Source organism: Lates calcarifer, unplaced genomic scaffold (genome assembly GCF_001640805.2).
Source record: "Lates calcarifer isolate ASB-BC8 unplaced genomic scaffold, TLL_Latcal_v3 _unitig_1592_quiver_2392, whole genome shotgun sequence".
NCBI lineage: Eukaryota > Metazoa > Chordata > Actinopteri > Centropomidae > Lates > Lates calcarifer.
In genome coordinates, this window is record NW_026115637.1 from 6,211 (window position 1) to 22,366 (window position 16,156).

At 38.0% G+C, this 16,156-nt stretch overlaps 2 protein-coding genes and 1 long non-coding RNA gene across 5 annotated transcripts; all 3 read right to left on the reverse strand.

Moving 5' to 3' along the window:
- Window positions 1-1,071: 1,071 nt before the first annotated feature.
- LOC108889554 (uncharacterized) lies at window positions 1,072-4,286 on the reverse strand. Of its 2 annotated transcripts, none has more exons than XM_018686071.2 (7): window positions 4,105-4,286; window positions 3,393-3,537; window positions 3,082-3,195; window positions 2,844-2,988; window positions 2,540-2,688; window positions 2,290-2,429; window positions 1,072-2,207 (listed from the first exon to the last, which is right to left on the reverse strand). In XM_018686071.2, exons 1-7 carry the CDS (start codon window positions 4,247-4,249, stop codon window positions 2,038-2,040), a joined length of 1,008 nt encoding a protein of 335 aa, XP_018541587.1. In that variant the 5' UTR covers window positions 4,250-4,286; the 3' UTR covers window positions 1,072-2,037. The 2 variants fall into 2 exon arrangements, with proteins under 2 accessions (XP_018541587.1, XP_050923323.1); XM_051067366.1 differs by having other exon boundaries at window positions 4,157-4,278.
- Window positions 4,287-5,208: 922 nt separating this feature from the next.
- On the reverse strand, window positions 5,209-8,264 carry LOC108889555 (uncharacterized). 2 transcript variants are annotated; one of them, XM_018686073.2, is made up of 4 exons: window positions 8,139-8,264; window positions 5,879-6,027; window positions 5,635-5,768; window positions 5,209-5,527 (listed from the first exon to the last, which is right to left on the reverse strand). In XM_018686073.2, exons 1-4 carry the CDS (start codon window positions 8,247-8,249, stop codon window positions 5,379-5,381), a joined length of 543 nt encoding a protein of 180 aa, XP_018541589.2. In that variant the 5' UTR covers window positions 8,250-8,264; the 3' UTR covers window positions 5,209-5,378. The 2 variants fall into 2 exon arrangements, with proteins under 2 accessions (XP_018541589.2, XP_018541588.2); XM_018686072.2 differs by having other exon boundaries at window positions 5,879-6,051.
- Window positions 8,265-8,319: 55 nt separating this feature from the next.
- Window positions 8,320-9,393, reverse strand: LOC127139565 (uncharacterized). Its single transcript, XR_007809782.1, has 3 exons — window positions 9,068-9,393; window positions 8,830-8,974; window positions 8,320-8,508 (listed from the first exon to the last, which is right to left on the reverse strand). It is a non-coding gene; the product is annotated as an uncharacterized LOC127139565 (long non-coding RNA).
- Between the last annotated feature and the right edge of the window lie 6,763 nt (window positions 9,394-16,156).

A 16,156-nucleotide genomic window follows, 5' to 3' on the forward strand; every position in this document is an offset into this window, starting at 1 on the left:
AGCCATTGCTATTTTTAACCAACTAAGCTGATGCATTATGCTGTCAGAGGTGAAAAGATTACAAGACTTTCCAACTCAACTAAATTTCAATATTTTGAAGTTTACTGTCAGTAAGAGTTGTAAAGTTTGAGTGTGCTCTTCCAATTCATCTCTATCCTCTCTTTTAATACAGTAATGCTCTCCAAAGTGGTGATGATAAATTCTTACAGCAAGGGCTAATCATTTGGTTTATAAATGGTCATAAAATAACAATAGCAGAGCCCATGGTGACATCTTAAAATGTTTGTAAAAGAGTCCAAATCCCAAAGATATTCAGTTTATCATAGTACTCAAGGAAACCATAAAGTATTCACATTTCAAATTCTGATTTGCTTAAAAATTACTTGAATTATTATCTGATTATCAGAATAGTGTCTGATTAATTTTCCCAGTTAACTAACTGATCAGTTAATCATTTTAGCCCTACTTATAGCAAAACCTTCTCACAGATTTCCCCATGATGGCAAAAAGATTGCTTTAACTTAAATGGAAAATTTTCTTGACTGAGTGGCACCATCTTCACTGCAGGCAGCTCTGTAATTCCTGCATTTCCAAGCACAGTAGAGTGTAATGTTCCATCCAAATCGATGTTTATGGAAGCAGAATTACTTACTCCAATACGTACACAAAACTAAATTACACCGATCGGATTTGTAATTAGTGATTTTCCACTCCTATGTGCTCTAACTTGGCCTCTTTCGGCAACAACCCTGACGGCAAATCAGTTCTGCTTTATGAAGCCAGAGATAATAACGTTTTGCAGAATTTTCTCCAAATGAGGCAGTCAAATGAATTGCCAATGTGAGTTTATGATTAGGGTCACAGACATCCACCCACTACAGAAGGCACTTTTGCAGTCTAATGTCTGTAAACACCAAAGCAACACTTCACCAACAGCAGGGAAAAATAAAATTATGGATTCCCTGTAGTTTAAACAATGATTCTCAATTCAGATAATTGATAATAATTAATATATTAATAATTAATCAAAAATGGCTGAGGAATGTAGCATTTCTGAGTATATGGAAAAAACAAACCAGCAACCATTTAGCATTTAATTTCTTTATTTGTCCCACCAAACAAAACTGTGCTACATATGGAGACCAATTTGCTCAGCTGTGTGGTCAGCATGTCCATCCATGGACACATTCATTGCACCCCCATTGTCTTTTTTCATTTTTTTTATTTCTCTGTTGCTTTCATCTGATGTTCGGTTCTATTCAGCTCAGCGTCCTCATCAAAGGTCGTGCTGCTCTTCCCCACAGCCATTGGGCATGTTTGATATTCCATTCTTTAAGCCGCATCAAGAAAGAGGGCACTTATAAACTAGGAGCATGTGTGATAATCTCTGCAGCATCATGTCACAGACAGAGAGGGAGTGGGAGAAGGTATAGAGGCTTTCAAAGAACTTTTTTATCCACCAATGTCAAGAAAATGTTATTATTTTGAGTTAAGACCCTAGCTATAATATTTGTTGATTTCTGTAACCTTATCCTGGTACAGCTTATGTCAAGAGTTCAAATGTGCATTAGGTTTTTCTGTTTTTGAAGAACAGAGATCAAATTTAATCTCAGAATCGCACAATAGTATGAACCAGGGTGAATAGTTAGTTTTGAATTCTTTTTTATTAATGAAATTCAGTTGTGAAGCATCTTCTCAATAATTTAATTTGAGATATTTTCCATATAAAATTGTTTTCAGGTTGGATTTTCCATATAAAAGCTTGAACCACTGTGCCATCTTCTGGTGCAGCAGAGCTTTCTTTGTCATGACACATTCTTAGTGTGAAGTGAGTATTTGCTGCCCCCCTTTGGTAATTAATGTAAAGTGCACAATTGCAAATAACCACTATTCTCACATTTAAGTTAGACCAATGGATAAATGGTCAGATGTTGTGACTCAGGAATATGTTTCCACATGTTTGATACATAAATTGATTTATTTAATTTGTTTTTGATCAGATGAACCCAGATTTTGCAGAAATCTTTTGTGGTGATTTCAGTTTTGATGTTTTTGCTTGATCTTTCCCTCTGGTTGGCACACGGTCTTACAGTCCGCTAATTTCCAATGAGGCTGCACTGCAAGAGGTTTGTTTGTCTTATCCGTGCACAAGCATGCTGAGACCAAATGGATCATACTCATGATGGTCATCAGGAGCATAAGAAACCCTAAAGATCACAAAACTTAATTAACAAAAAGGCAAGTCTGACTGTTATGTGTTAATTTACCAATCTCTTTTAGGGATCTTACCACAGTAGATTGCGTTTGTAGTGAAGTTGTGGACACGATAGCTTCTGGTGAACATTGCCCCCACGCCCAGAATGAGAATGGCGTAAACGCTGAATGTATAGCGCATGCACTTGATTAATAGGACGTTCTGCAGGATGAACCTGAGGGAAGCAATATGTCATTTATTTCCATAATTTTGCTTTGCACTCAAAAAGCAAATAATAATAATAATTTTAGACATGTCTTTAAATGTAAGTATTTTTGTCCTTACCAGATTATAGTGCACAAGGTGACTATGGTGAGCATGATGGTGCTGACCTGTGGGTCAGGCAGACCAGCTCTGTACTTGAGCACTATGCCAAGATCCATCACAGCATTCAAGAGGGTCCACCAGGCAAACACTGCCAAGCCATTCTGGGTCTGCCACAAATGATAAAGCACATGCATTCATGTAGACATATCTTATAAAACTGACAGGAAATCTGTGAGGCTTTCATTCTTTCCCCTCCGTCTACCCCAAATATAACAACATGCAAGTTAAATGTTAATACAGTGATCTTTTAGTTTAGTCTTACCAGATACCGTGTCCATGGGATCACACTAGGGTTGTTGATGGCTAGCCAGGCTTTGTGCTTGTTGAGGTTACGGTAGGAAATGAAGAGCATGTAGAAGCTGAGGACTGGTAGAAGCCATCTGAGTAAGACAGCTCCAAATAGAATGCTGTAGAAAACAACAACAGCTTTAAATGCTGGTGGACATATTTCTTTGTGAGTATCAGTGTCGCTGTGGTTGTGTGCATTGTGTATGACTTACTGGCTCTCCCATAGAGGCATGCTGGATATTCTTGCAATGTTAATGATGGTCCACATAAGATAAAATACTGGAGGGTGAATTTCTGGATTGCAAGACTGAGGACCAAGGACATTTCTACAGATGGAGCAATAAAAGTATTATGATTACATACAGTACCCTTAAGTTATAATCAATATACAATATAAGTTATAATATTGTTAATGCTATTCATAACTGGAACTGAAATCCTACAGGTTTATCACACAAACTCTGCTAAACCACACTTTTTTTTCTGGCATTATATTCTATTTTAAAGCTAAAATCTATTCTACCTTTTAGAAAGGCCAACCACTGCCTCCACAAGCCAAGCCTTTGACCACAAGTCAATCATAACCCAGTAATTTTCTGACCACCAGTCCATAGTCACTTCCAGAGAAAAGGACTCATACACACTCCTGGATGAGGTCTGAAACAGAGCTGAAGGCAAAGAAGAAAATGAGTGATCCTTTGTTTAGTATTTAGGAGAAATCTCCACACATTTTAACATAACATAACACATCTGTAATCACTGTTTTGATTTGTCCATTTCAAATACACACTGCCCATTTCACCTGACAGAGATTAGATTGCAAGTGTCGATACTCTCTCTTTTATATGGCTTAGTTAGTTTCACTGGCTTCCATCCAGGTCAATAGCTTGCCCAAATGGCATCAAATTACTGGCAGGGCAAAGGTCCTTAAGAAGTACACAGTAAAATGTCCTAATCTAATATTAGAAACATGCTGCTAAGTATTTCTCTATAACACTAACTATTCACAACTAAATATGCAGCAATTTATTGTGAGTGAAACACTCAATGTATAAACTTTAAAAACCTTTCTGTTTAAAGGCATTTTACTTTTGACAACACACACATAATAACATATCATGACAAGGACAAGACCATCTTATTAAAACCATCAAATCCAGTTCTTTGAAGCTCTTTATGTAACCTTTTGGTATGACTACATGATTGAAATATTCAGCAGAAGTCAAGTCACTCACCATTGGGCACATTTCTGTCCTTTGCCAGAACAAAGAAGATCTCTGAAATTACCTGACTGATGACAGCCACAGCAATGCTCCAAGCATGTACTGCTACATGGTTAGTGTTTTTTGCTGAGAGGAGAAATATCTTGGACTTCTCCATAGTGACTGACTGCAGCTCAGAAGACTGTGCGACACAGTAAATATCAGCACAATCTAAAGTCCTGGACTTTGGATTGCTGCATGACATCTCTGATATCTCTTTCATTATATAAAGCCATTCAATTGCAGTCATTATGATGCATAGCAGAGGGTGTATGTGTGTGTGTGTGTGTGAGAGAGAGAGTACTGGTGCTATTTCTTCCTTTTGGTCAGGTTCTGAGTTAGGACACCTCTTTGATACAATTATACACCACAGTTTTCACGTGGGACACAAAGCTAAATGACTGCATCTTAAATACAGCACAATCTGCATCTTATTCACCCGTTTGCAGACACTCACATACTGATGGTAGCCAGCTCCCATGTGCAAGGTGCTGGTCAGACTGTTGGGAGGAGGGAATTTTGATAACTGGTTAATTGTTAAAGTAATTTCTCGAGCAAAGATGCTAGCCTCTGAAAATGTAGTGTCTTGTCTGTAATTGTTAAAATCAGCTTTAAACGAGTTGTTTGTACCCAAAGCTCTTCTTTTGTAGCCAAAGGTTCAATGACCTAAGTGTGTAGTCTCTAGTGTCTAATAAAATGTGGACCAAAATGTTGAGATAAATCTAATCATACAAGAAGACACTGATTATGATTAATGTCATCATTTTATATAGAATTTTTTTTTTTAATTCTGTCATATTCATAATTGATTTCAACCTAACCCTTACTATTTATGTGTATATCTTTTGCCATTATTTGGCTTTACAATTACAATTTTAATAACAATCCTTTAACATCTATTTAATAACCCTCAAAACCTGTATTCTATTTGATCACTGTTTAAATTCTTTCCTAATATCCTTATTAACCCACCATTTGTTCAGTGTATTTTTCACTGAGAAAAACATGACATTTAGATTTTAAATTTCCTTAAAACATGATTAAAAAATGACTCGTGACTTTTTTTCTTACATTTATTCATTTCTTTTAAAAAAAAATGTGCACTGAATTTTAATGTGAGGAGAAATGCATGTTATTAGTATTTACACATTATTTGTAGTATTTATTGTAGTATAACCATTGTAAATTTAAAATCAACTGACATTGCCATCCAGAAAAATACTGAAAATACAACATCACACACTAATTCACAGAAAGAGCTTCCTTTGTGTCAAGGCAATTTCTATTGGTGACATACTGGGTCCACTGTCTTTGTAAAGTGGTTGTTTGTAGTGCTTCCATGTGACCAGGGCAATGCGTGCCACAAACATGATGCAGGAGATAGCCAGGACAACAGCTGAAGAGGGAAGAAGAGATTAAATATACAGCTGAATTAATGAACAGTTGACAGAGGAATTAATCACCAAGAACAGTGTTCATTTCCTTTCAAGCGTCAAACAGTACCTGCAAAGATGTAAATGTGACTCTCAGGAGAGCCAGAGTTGCTCAGGGTGCCTGTCAACCACAGGATCACCACAGGGTATATGGTCACAATATAACGCACATGCTTGTCAAAATAGAAGTTCTCTAACAGAAACCTGGGAGACAAAGACAAAAGATTTGGTTTCCTTTTCACATGCAGCATCTCTCAGGGGAAGAAAAAACACCCGACGGCTAAATGACATAACACAGTAGGGAGCCCGCTCACCAGACTAACAGCTTCATCAGAAGCAGCAGCATTGACAGCATCGCGCAGTCACATCTAGATGTTCCTGTCTGATACTGTAAGTATATCGTCAGGTTCAGTAGAGTGAAGAGGGTCCCCCATGTTGCATACACTGCCATTCCATTTTGCACCTGATTCAATACAATGAAAGAAGACTTCAAAGCTTAAATGATTAGCAATGCAGATATCTGCTAAGGCATATAATTATCCTTCCCTTAATGTCAGAACCAAGACTGTACACAGTATAAACTTGTGAAAAGATTATTTTTAGATGCAAGTAGCAAGCCCTGAAATTAACAGTGTTCTTCAGTCAAGTTTTTTTTTTTTTTTTTTTTTTTTTTTTGACTAATTTATTAGCCTTAAAACTCTAAGACAACAGTGGAAAATGTTGCTGGACTTATTGTTTCAGCTCTACAAACAGCCAGTTTGAAAGCTGTGACCAGCTTCTTTGGCATTTGGTGTTGTCCTAATCCTGAAGCTTTTGGCAGATTCTCTGTCAGCTTCAAATACAGTTTACCGTACAGGATGCTGATCTGTCACATGACCGTATCTGTCACCCCTTCTTTAAGTCAAGTGCCAGGCAAGGAGGGACTGGAAACCAATCTCAGGGTTTGCCATGGCCTAACACAGGGTGCTTCCAGCCTCCTAATCTCAGACCACAGTTGCCTTGTGCACAGACGTTGCAGAGCCAGTGGGACTTTAGATATGGGTGATGGAGCAGCCAGCAGCTTTGGAACCAGCAGCTAGCTTCTTTAACCTTACAGTGTATCAGCAGTGTGCAGCAGGACTTAACCAATGGAAAGCTGTCAACTGATTAATAAAATGTGACTTTAAAGGAGTAGTTTGACATTTTGGGAAAAATACATTTTTGCTCAAAGTTAGATGATCAAATCATTACCACTTTCATGTCTTAGTTTAGCATGAAGACTGGAAACAGGGGAAACTCTCTGCCAGGAGAAATAGCAGGAGACACAGCAGCACCAAGAGCTTCTCTCTACTTTCTCTCTACTGTTTGCTGGTAACGTGCTATATACTATATTCAAAAGACATAATTGTACCAGTGACTCCTGTCTCATAAGGCTGCATTCACACCAAAAAAACCCTGATGCCCAAAATCAACCAGGGGTCTATGTTTTGACTTAAGACTGATGAATTGTTAAGTGGCTGGCAGGGTTGTATAACTCTGAACATGTCATCATGGTGGCTATGAGTAACAGTAGAATGCAACAATGCTTTAAACAATATTCTTCTTCCTGTGTTTGCCTTTGCTCTAAACATCTGCCTACATGACTGGCCAACGCATCACTTCGCCCAAATGAGCAGGGGATGGGATGACCATGAGCAGTTTTTCACACTGAGCTAATGTTGGTGTGAATGTTAAATAGAAGTTTATGATGCAACGTGGCTGATAAGTTTTGATAGCTTCCTCAATTTTGGATCCTGCGCCTCTCTGTCTTTTCATCTGACTTTAGGCAAGAAAGCAAATAACCAACCATTCCTTTGAATCCAAAGCCCTACAGGGGAAGAAATAAGGAAAAGTGGACATAATACTGTGACTCTACCTTGGTAAATGTGGAATAATGGATTATTTTGTGATTCTAAGCTAGCATCACAACAATAGTACATCTTAGCTGTCCCAGAAAAACAATGTACTTCTAAAATGTCAACTTTAATGAGGTGAGAAAAACGGCACTGTTTTCAGCTTTGTGTCAGTGCATTTTTCTTATAAAAGTATGAGAGTGTTTTCAACCTATAAAGGAACACCTTTCTGAAAAATGCAGCATCGTCAAATCTGTATATACACGTTTTTTACTGGACAGTGATGATAGTTGGCTGCTTGTTAAGTATACATCCCACAGATGGTTTTTTATGCTTGCAAATATGGATTACATGTTCCAAGGCAAAACAAATAACATGTTGTCCCTAAATGCAACGAGAAGGAAATGAAACATCTATGTCAATGTTTAAGTATAGTAAAAGTTAAAATGTACCCTACAGTTCCACATAAACTACTTAACTAGGTTTATGTCTTTTTACATATGTTACCCTTCACGCCAAAGAGCACCCTTGTTTGCTGAATGTGTACATTTATTACTGTTTTTACCAGCATTTTAAGCTCTCTTTCTGTAAAGTAAAGGCACCTCATCTGACTCTTTCCCTCCCTGGTTACATGTTTTAAGCTTAAAAAACATCTATTTCATACAGAAATGGTAAATAGAAAATGGTTATGATTTAGTTTTACCAATATTCTGATAAGCCAAAGGTCTATGTTGTGATGTTTATCCAACCAGGCTCCATAGATCTTGAGTCCATGACAGGAGAAAAAGAGGATCATGTAATCATTGAGCGCCATTAGTGCTGAGGTTATCAGCACAGACAGCAACAACCTATGGACACACAGAAAAGTAGACATTTAAACTAATGTGAACGACAGCAGGGAGAAAAAAAATCATGTTTTTTTCTTTTTCTTTCTTGGGAACATGTTTTTACACACTTACTCTCTGTCAAACAAAAACAACCATGTAATGTTCAGGCACATGCTGATGATAATAGAGACATGAAATCCATAAGGTAGCACTGCAGGCATGGTATACAGCCAGTCATAAGCAGTCCTGTGGGAAGCAAGAATAATATTGTTAGAGGGAAGGAAAATACAGCACAGCAAACAAACTCTGCCTTTTGGGAAATAATCAGACTCTTTCATACAATGTTAGAGCAATCTGCAACATGTAAAGAGAAAATGACTGCACAGAGGAAGACTAAATTGCCTCTGGATGAGGTGGAATGATTTGCCGCATGCAATAATACAAGGGGATGGGATGAATGTATAAAGAAATAGACACAGTTCTACAGTGTGATGCAGCTATTAAGCATTATCATCTTTTCTAAATTATTAATTATTATTAAGTATGATGAATGGTGCAAAAGCCTACCTTCTACAGAGTCCCACTAAAAAGTATATAAACATGGCTAAAAACCAAATATATGTGAAATCCCAGACAAAGAGAGCCCACTGTGCAGGAGTTAAAGGTGTTGTATACTTGACTGTCACATCTTCTGTGACGTGCTGGAAAACACCTGAACCGAGATAAGCACATTTTATTATTTATTCCACAAATACTATACTTAACAAAACCTGTAACTAATGTAGTTCATCTGACAAATATTTACCTGATTTAGAACCGAATCCTGACATAGAGTTGAGCGTCATTGCAGCTAAAAACAAAAAAAATGCAAGAAACATGAGCACAACGCGGGCTGGTTTGTGGTTTACCATGGTGATGGTCACAGGGTGAAAGTCCACAAGAGGATATAAATGCCACCTTAGACGAAAAAGCAGCAGTTAGAACAAAGTGTTTTCTCCATATGTAAAAAATGCAAGTCTACTCTAAAAAATACATATCTATGTTCATATGTAATCCGTCTTTCTGGTTCCTCCACAACAAATGTAGTCCACTGTCTGCAGGTCTGAAATAGCAAATGGCAGTACCTATCATAACCTGCCCTGGCATGATATATTATATATTGTGTCATCCTTTTTTATGGTCCTGAACTGAGCATCTGTTATCTTTCCCTGTCATAAACAATCTGTTGTTAAAAGCAGGGTAAAGAGTAAAGGGTGTGAAAAGAAAATCAGGACATAATTAGAATAGTGTAAGATTGTAGAATAAAACAAAAAGGTTATTAAATCAGCCTGGGTGAATTGGATGTTCCCAGCCAAGCGTAAATTTGATGCACTGAGAAGTCCCCTCTTTGCTGGCATTTAGTTTGAGCTAGTGCTGGGATGTTCAAGTGTTATTTTTCCTCTGTATATACTGGTCGCTGACCTTTCAATGTATCAAGTATTTCGAGTTTTCGAGTACTGAGTGTTGCACACCTCTCAGGGCAGAAGAGTGCAGGGCTCTCTAAAATGAAATGCGTGAGTATGTATGAGAGCTGGCATCAGCAGAAGCCGAGGCGAGTTGAGTCAAATCAAGTATATGAGTTTCAATGGGTCTGTAGTACTGAACAGCTACAGCGAGCCCTGGTGGGACAAGTTCATTCAGGCAGTCAGCACTTGAGCTACATTGCCACTGCTTTTGAAACTGATTTAAAGAATAGCATAGACATTACTAAAGAACTATAGATTTTCTTTTACTGTGCATATTTTCATTTCTGGGTGTAACTGAAAGCATAGGCCTGAGACTTCTTTGATTAAGTGCTGATTTAGACTGTCCACTTGTAATAATGTGTAGTCACTACAGGTCGTGTTTGCAGCTTCCTCCCACACAGTGGCACCATTGCATCATAGTGTAGCAGACATTATCAGAGTGTACGGTGTCAGCTCACTGTACGTTTAACTCACATGTAAAGGCAGCATGACTTTAAAGGAAGGTAAATGCACTGAATCACATGCTTTATATCTGAGGATATGCCTCTGCATAGAGAAACATTTCACAGCAATTACTGTAACTTCAATTTGCAAATTCTCATGCATTTAAACTATGGTGAAATCAGTTTGCTATAGTCAGTCAGTCTTTTCTACCTTCACCTCTTCTCTGACCAGAGCTACAAATCTTGATATGATTAATTTTTATGAGTTGTCCTCTACTGTTTATTGTATTGGACAATGAATATCCCCCAAAGTGTCTCTGCCATTATAAAGCTGGTGTAAAAATATAAATAGGAATTGCATTACCTAGTATTGCGGCCCTGATATGGACTTAGGAGAGTGAATAGTAAACTGATATCAGTGAAATGAAACTACAAATAGTAAGGCTGTTTAACTTACATTAATTATTTCTTGTGAATCCCTTGATCCTAGGTAGGCAATTTGAATGTAATTTGAGTTATAGTAAAAAAAAAACAAATATTAGTATTCGAAATGTCATTACATGAATTTTAAGTAACAGTGGGACAAAATAATAACATTTCAGCAGTTAAGGTCACAAAAAAACAAGTATTTTGTGTCTATGTGTCATTATCCATGTGATCCAATTATTCTACTTCTGAGGACTGAGTTTGTGGGCAGGCAGGCAGCGATACAGCAGCACAGCTGAGGTTCAACCTTTCTAAAGGAAGCACACGACCCAGGAAACCTCCCCTGCCAGTTTCCTCACCCAGCACCAGATGTTGCCTTGTGGTGTATTGTACTTCACCCTCAGCAATAATTAATGCAGAGCTCCTCCAGGAGAGCTTGGATTAAAGGCTTTATGGCCTCTTGTGCACAAACATGCAGGATATATACACAGGTATACACTTACTTACACATTCCCAGAGAGCACACACTATATACTACAGGTGAGTCATAACACCTGATAATGTGTGGGAGAAAATAAAAGTTCTAGATTTGACGCTTATGAACACTAGCAGTCCTCTATGACCATCAAGTCAACAAGCTCTTCCCAGTGTGTGAAGCTAAATTTACCACAAGAACACTTAACATCACTGTTGACTTCACAGCCACACGCGGAACAGTATTTAGCTTTTTTCTGACGCTGTAATCCACATTGTGTCTGGATGACTCTTTCAAGTTGACTGACTGATTGCTGTGACCCGTACTGCTGGCAGAGGACAAGGCCCAATTTGTCGGCTGCTCATCATCTAATGAATGAAATCATATCCAATTACACGCCCGCCATCTTTGATCACTTACATTATGAGAGATATGTGCATGGTGGGTCTTATAAAAGATCACTGTCACATTGGTAATACATTATGATTCACTTTATGACTCATGCAGGTCTTGGCAACAGTGACTTGTCACAGGCTTTCTGCATCATGCAGCAATTACATCATCCAAACACTGTTTTTGGTGTTGTTGGTTTTTCTTTTTTTTTTTCAGATGCCAGCAAGAAAAAGCAATTACCTTGAACTGACAGACCTAGATAAACAGAAAACAGTTTGTGGTTGGAAATCTTGATCAATCACAGAAGAGAAAAAATTTCAAATAGTTATGCACACCAACAGCTTCCCTGGCATTGTTTCTGTGCTGACTAGATTGGACAATTGGGACATTCCTACATGAACCATTTGGTAATTAGGGACCATGACTAAGAAGCTCTGTGTATGTGGACTGTTTATTTCCTCAAAGCCCAGGCTATGTGACTTTCACGCTGTATTTGTGGACGACATTTGTAGATCCCACTGGAACCAAGTCACCTCCTAATGTCACAATTACACTGCCATGACCAATAGTGGTGGCTGTGCCAACTAGATTACAAATGAGGATGGCAAAGGACAGCAAAGGTGAGAGTGGAGGATATTAGCCTCTAAATGTAATCAAGAGTCCCAGAACTATCATTTACATGTTATTAGAGAGCTGTTGAGACTGTGCAGCCTACATAATCCAACATTTAAAGGTACCACATGTTCATTTCTCAAGATAAAAAAAGGTATTTTGAAGCATTGCTTAACTAAAACAGTGAGTTACACCAAAATAAGCTTTGTTAGGAAACAAGAAAAAAAGATTCACCTCTTTTGACCAGCAGTAGACACCATATTTTCAGCTTTGATGGAAGGATCACATCCAATATTACTCCATCCTATCCCCACCTCTTCACCCCAGACAAGCCATCACAAGAGATAAATCTCCACATATGAAACCACTTTGGTCTGTAAAGAGGCTGTCAAAATAATATTTTCATTCCTCCAAAGGACCCCGGTAACCACTGCTGTCTACTGCTGTGCTGTATTATTGCTTAATATCAAGTTTTGGACACAACACATAGGATTTTTTTTTTTCTTTTTTTGGGGCGGCACAGTATACACTGTACAACCTTTCTCGATGCCACTACTTTCCTGTCACTCTAACCCTGGGTGGCTGCTTGTGGAGGGTGAAGGCTGGAGGTTTGTGGGCTCACACAACCCTTCAGACAAGCCAGGTGATGTTGGACTAAATCTGATTTTGGGGATTTAGGGCCTAAAGTCATATCTTGTCACTAGACCTAAAATTGCTATCAGCACTCCTGCTCAAACTCACTGCTATGAGAAATAACAGATCACCATCAGACAAATGTGCTACTATGAACATGAAAAGCCTCACATTGTTGTTTTGACAGTTCAGTGACATGCTTGGCACCATGGAATATTTCTTTATTCTAATGAAAAGCCTTGAAGGTTCAAGGAAACATTTATTTACTTCAGGTGGTTGTCAAAGTCATGTGCTAAAAGAAGACTCTTTATTGTTTTACTGATAATTGATTATTTATAGTTTCCAAACACTTTCCAGAAAGGTACAGAAGCTTCAATACAGGACATAAGGTGTCACTGAATGGTATGGGGAGACTGAAAAGTATATAAATAATAGATTTTGGTCTTCACAATCATCAGGACACAGCCCATTTGAACACCTATGGGAGATTTTTTGGCAGTGTGTTAATTATCTAAAAGATAAATCTGAAGGGCTGTGAGATAATAAACTGGAGAGGAAAGTAGAAAAAACACAAGAAACACAAATATGTCAGAAAAAGTTATATAGTTAAAGTTATATATTTCGACAGTTATTGCCATGAACAACTCAGCTACACTTTGTGTTTTGTGCTAATTTTATTTGTATGCTAACAGACTAAACTAAGATAGTGAACATAGTAGTAGACATTAAGCATAATCCTTTTTTAAAAACTGTCATTGTAAGCATGTTAGCATGCTAAACAAAAGAAGGAAAAAATCCCTCTCCAGTTGAGCAGGTCACTACCAGTAGACATATGGAACCTGTGAACACAAGTAGGTTTTGCTTTATTTTCATGGGTCCGTGTCTATTATTAAAACATATTTTAGCAGAATGGTGTTCATCACTTGAATAGACTCCTAGAGATGCTGTTCTGGCATTTTCTGGCAGCCTTACTAAAACACTTTATGTTCGTTTTTCCTTTCATTTGCCAACATTTTGTATGCATACAGTCATATCCACTTTTGATTTCATACCCTATCATATCCCAACTGATTTTAAAATCCCATTTCTTTAATGCAGTTCCTCTCTTAATTCTCACATGTGCTACATCATCTATCATGTTCAGCCTGGAGAGTACAAACTGTATTTGCTTAAATTATCCAGCCTGCACTACAAATGGTGGGAAACTGAACCAAGCAAAAAGCTTAATGGAGGTAAATTGAATGTTTAATATGCATGAGACAAAATGGCCGCCTCACAAAGATGACAAGTGTATGGCGAACAGTAGCTCCAGAGACTGATGTCAAGAGAAAAGAGACTAAAATTCCTTACAGTAGCTTGGCCCCTCTGGTCTGTGATATGATTAATTATTCTATTATAAGAGGATGTATCTCATTAACGTACACATATTGTAAGTGGTTACAGCTGATGGTGGATATAGAGTAATGATCCCTCCTTGATATCCCAGCATCAAAGCTTTCCATCTGCAAACTAACATTTAACATCACGTCTGCCCACAGCAGCATGTCTCTCATTCACAAGCATTTTTTCTTTCCATCCTCCATGATTTACTTTCATACCCCCCACCCCTGCTCTTTCATCTCTGAATCCAATACTGTCAGTGCTATAAACTCCCAGCAGCAGAATACACGGTGATTTAGTGGCATTGTTAGAGTGTCTCAAATGCAGAATTGCTTGATTCCAAGGAAGGTTTGCATGGTTTTGTTTGCACAAAGACATTTTTTTTCCTGAAATTACCTTTAGGAAATCTTCATTCTGGGGTATTTTTACATTGTATCATCAATTTGTGTTATTTTGTAATGTAAAGTAATAACCATGCCATATCTAATTCTGCTACAGTCAATTCACCATATCTCCCAGCATCCACTGTGACATCCACCAGAAATGTGGCTGCACTTGTTGCATTTGGTTGCAGTGGAGAGCAAAAAATGACAACAATGGTAAGAATAAGAAACCATTTTTTTCCCCAGTATAAAAAAAATAGAGTTAATGTGCTTTAAATATCCTGGCTGCAGTGCATTATGGTCAGTTGAAGCCAAGACATGGTGCATATTTTCCCTTAATTTATTCAGCTTTCTTGAAATTAATTGACATTAGCTGACAGAACAGTGTGACAGCCTTTTATAACCAAATGATTTCATTATACCTCATTATAACCTTGAAACTGTGGCAAGTGTATATTCTGTTTCACCCTCAGTTTAAAACCTATACAGTTTAACAGTTACACTTGCATTTAAATAGTAATGACTTCCATTTCTGCTTTTCTTTTTTGACTGGTTTGGCGAGAAGAGAGGTGTCCTGGTGAATGTGACATGAGCTCAGCCTTTTCCAAGGTCACAGTCTTTAGTTAATATGAGAGTAGCCCCTCTGACACCTGTCACTTCAGTTGGGACCTAGTGAATTAAGGGGTCCACAACAAGAAAGTCAGAGGAAAAAAGAGAGGGGTAGAGGCAAGGAGCTAGAAAAGTGAAGAGAAAAGCAGTGCAGTGAAGCAAAGATAATGTAGTCACTGTTTGGTTCTCTCAGCACCTTCTACCTGTCAGTGAACAGTTCAAGCAGGTATTGCTCCAGCCTGTCTCTACCAAAAGGACATGGCAGCTACAGAATGACAACACAGTGACAGAAAGTAACAACACAAAGCCAATGGTGCCAATATAAACAGCTCTTTCCCAAGAGTGGTAGTTCTCACAGAAATTCTCCAAAGCCTGCTGGAATGTATAAAGCATGCAGTATCAAGGTTGCACATTGGTTATTAGAGAGACCATCCCAAGTCCTCCCCATTACTGGAGGGTCAGTGCATCAATTTGTGAAGCAGCTAGGTATTCATCTGCAGCTGTGTGTCCTGTCAGAATTATTCTGAGCAGGGATACTAAACCTCATAGGAAATTTAAAGAATAGTTTGACTTTTTGGAAAATATTTATTTTCTTCTCTCAAGTTAGATGGGACTGTCATCTATACACTAAATACAAAGCTACAGCTTGTTAGCTTAGCTTAGCATAAAGAGGTCATCTGTTGATCAGATGGAAACAACTAGCCTGGCTCACTCTAAGGCTCACTAATTAACACATTATATATAATTTGTTTAATAGTTCAGCCACATATTCCGAAAGAATCAGGCTAGTTATCTCCACCCTGCAACCTTTTTTTTCTTTTTTTTTCACTAAACTTAACTAACCATCTCTTGGCTTTAGCCTCATATTTAGCATACAGACCTGAGAGTGGCATCAGTCTTGTCATGTAAGGGTTCATGGTCTCTCAGAATACCATGTCAAATGTGTTTATAGTTGTTCCAAATGACCTCACTTTAAGGTGAAGTGAAAAGCCAGGGGGAGACATGGGACTATTTTCAGACAGTCTCTTCAGGAAG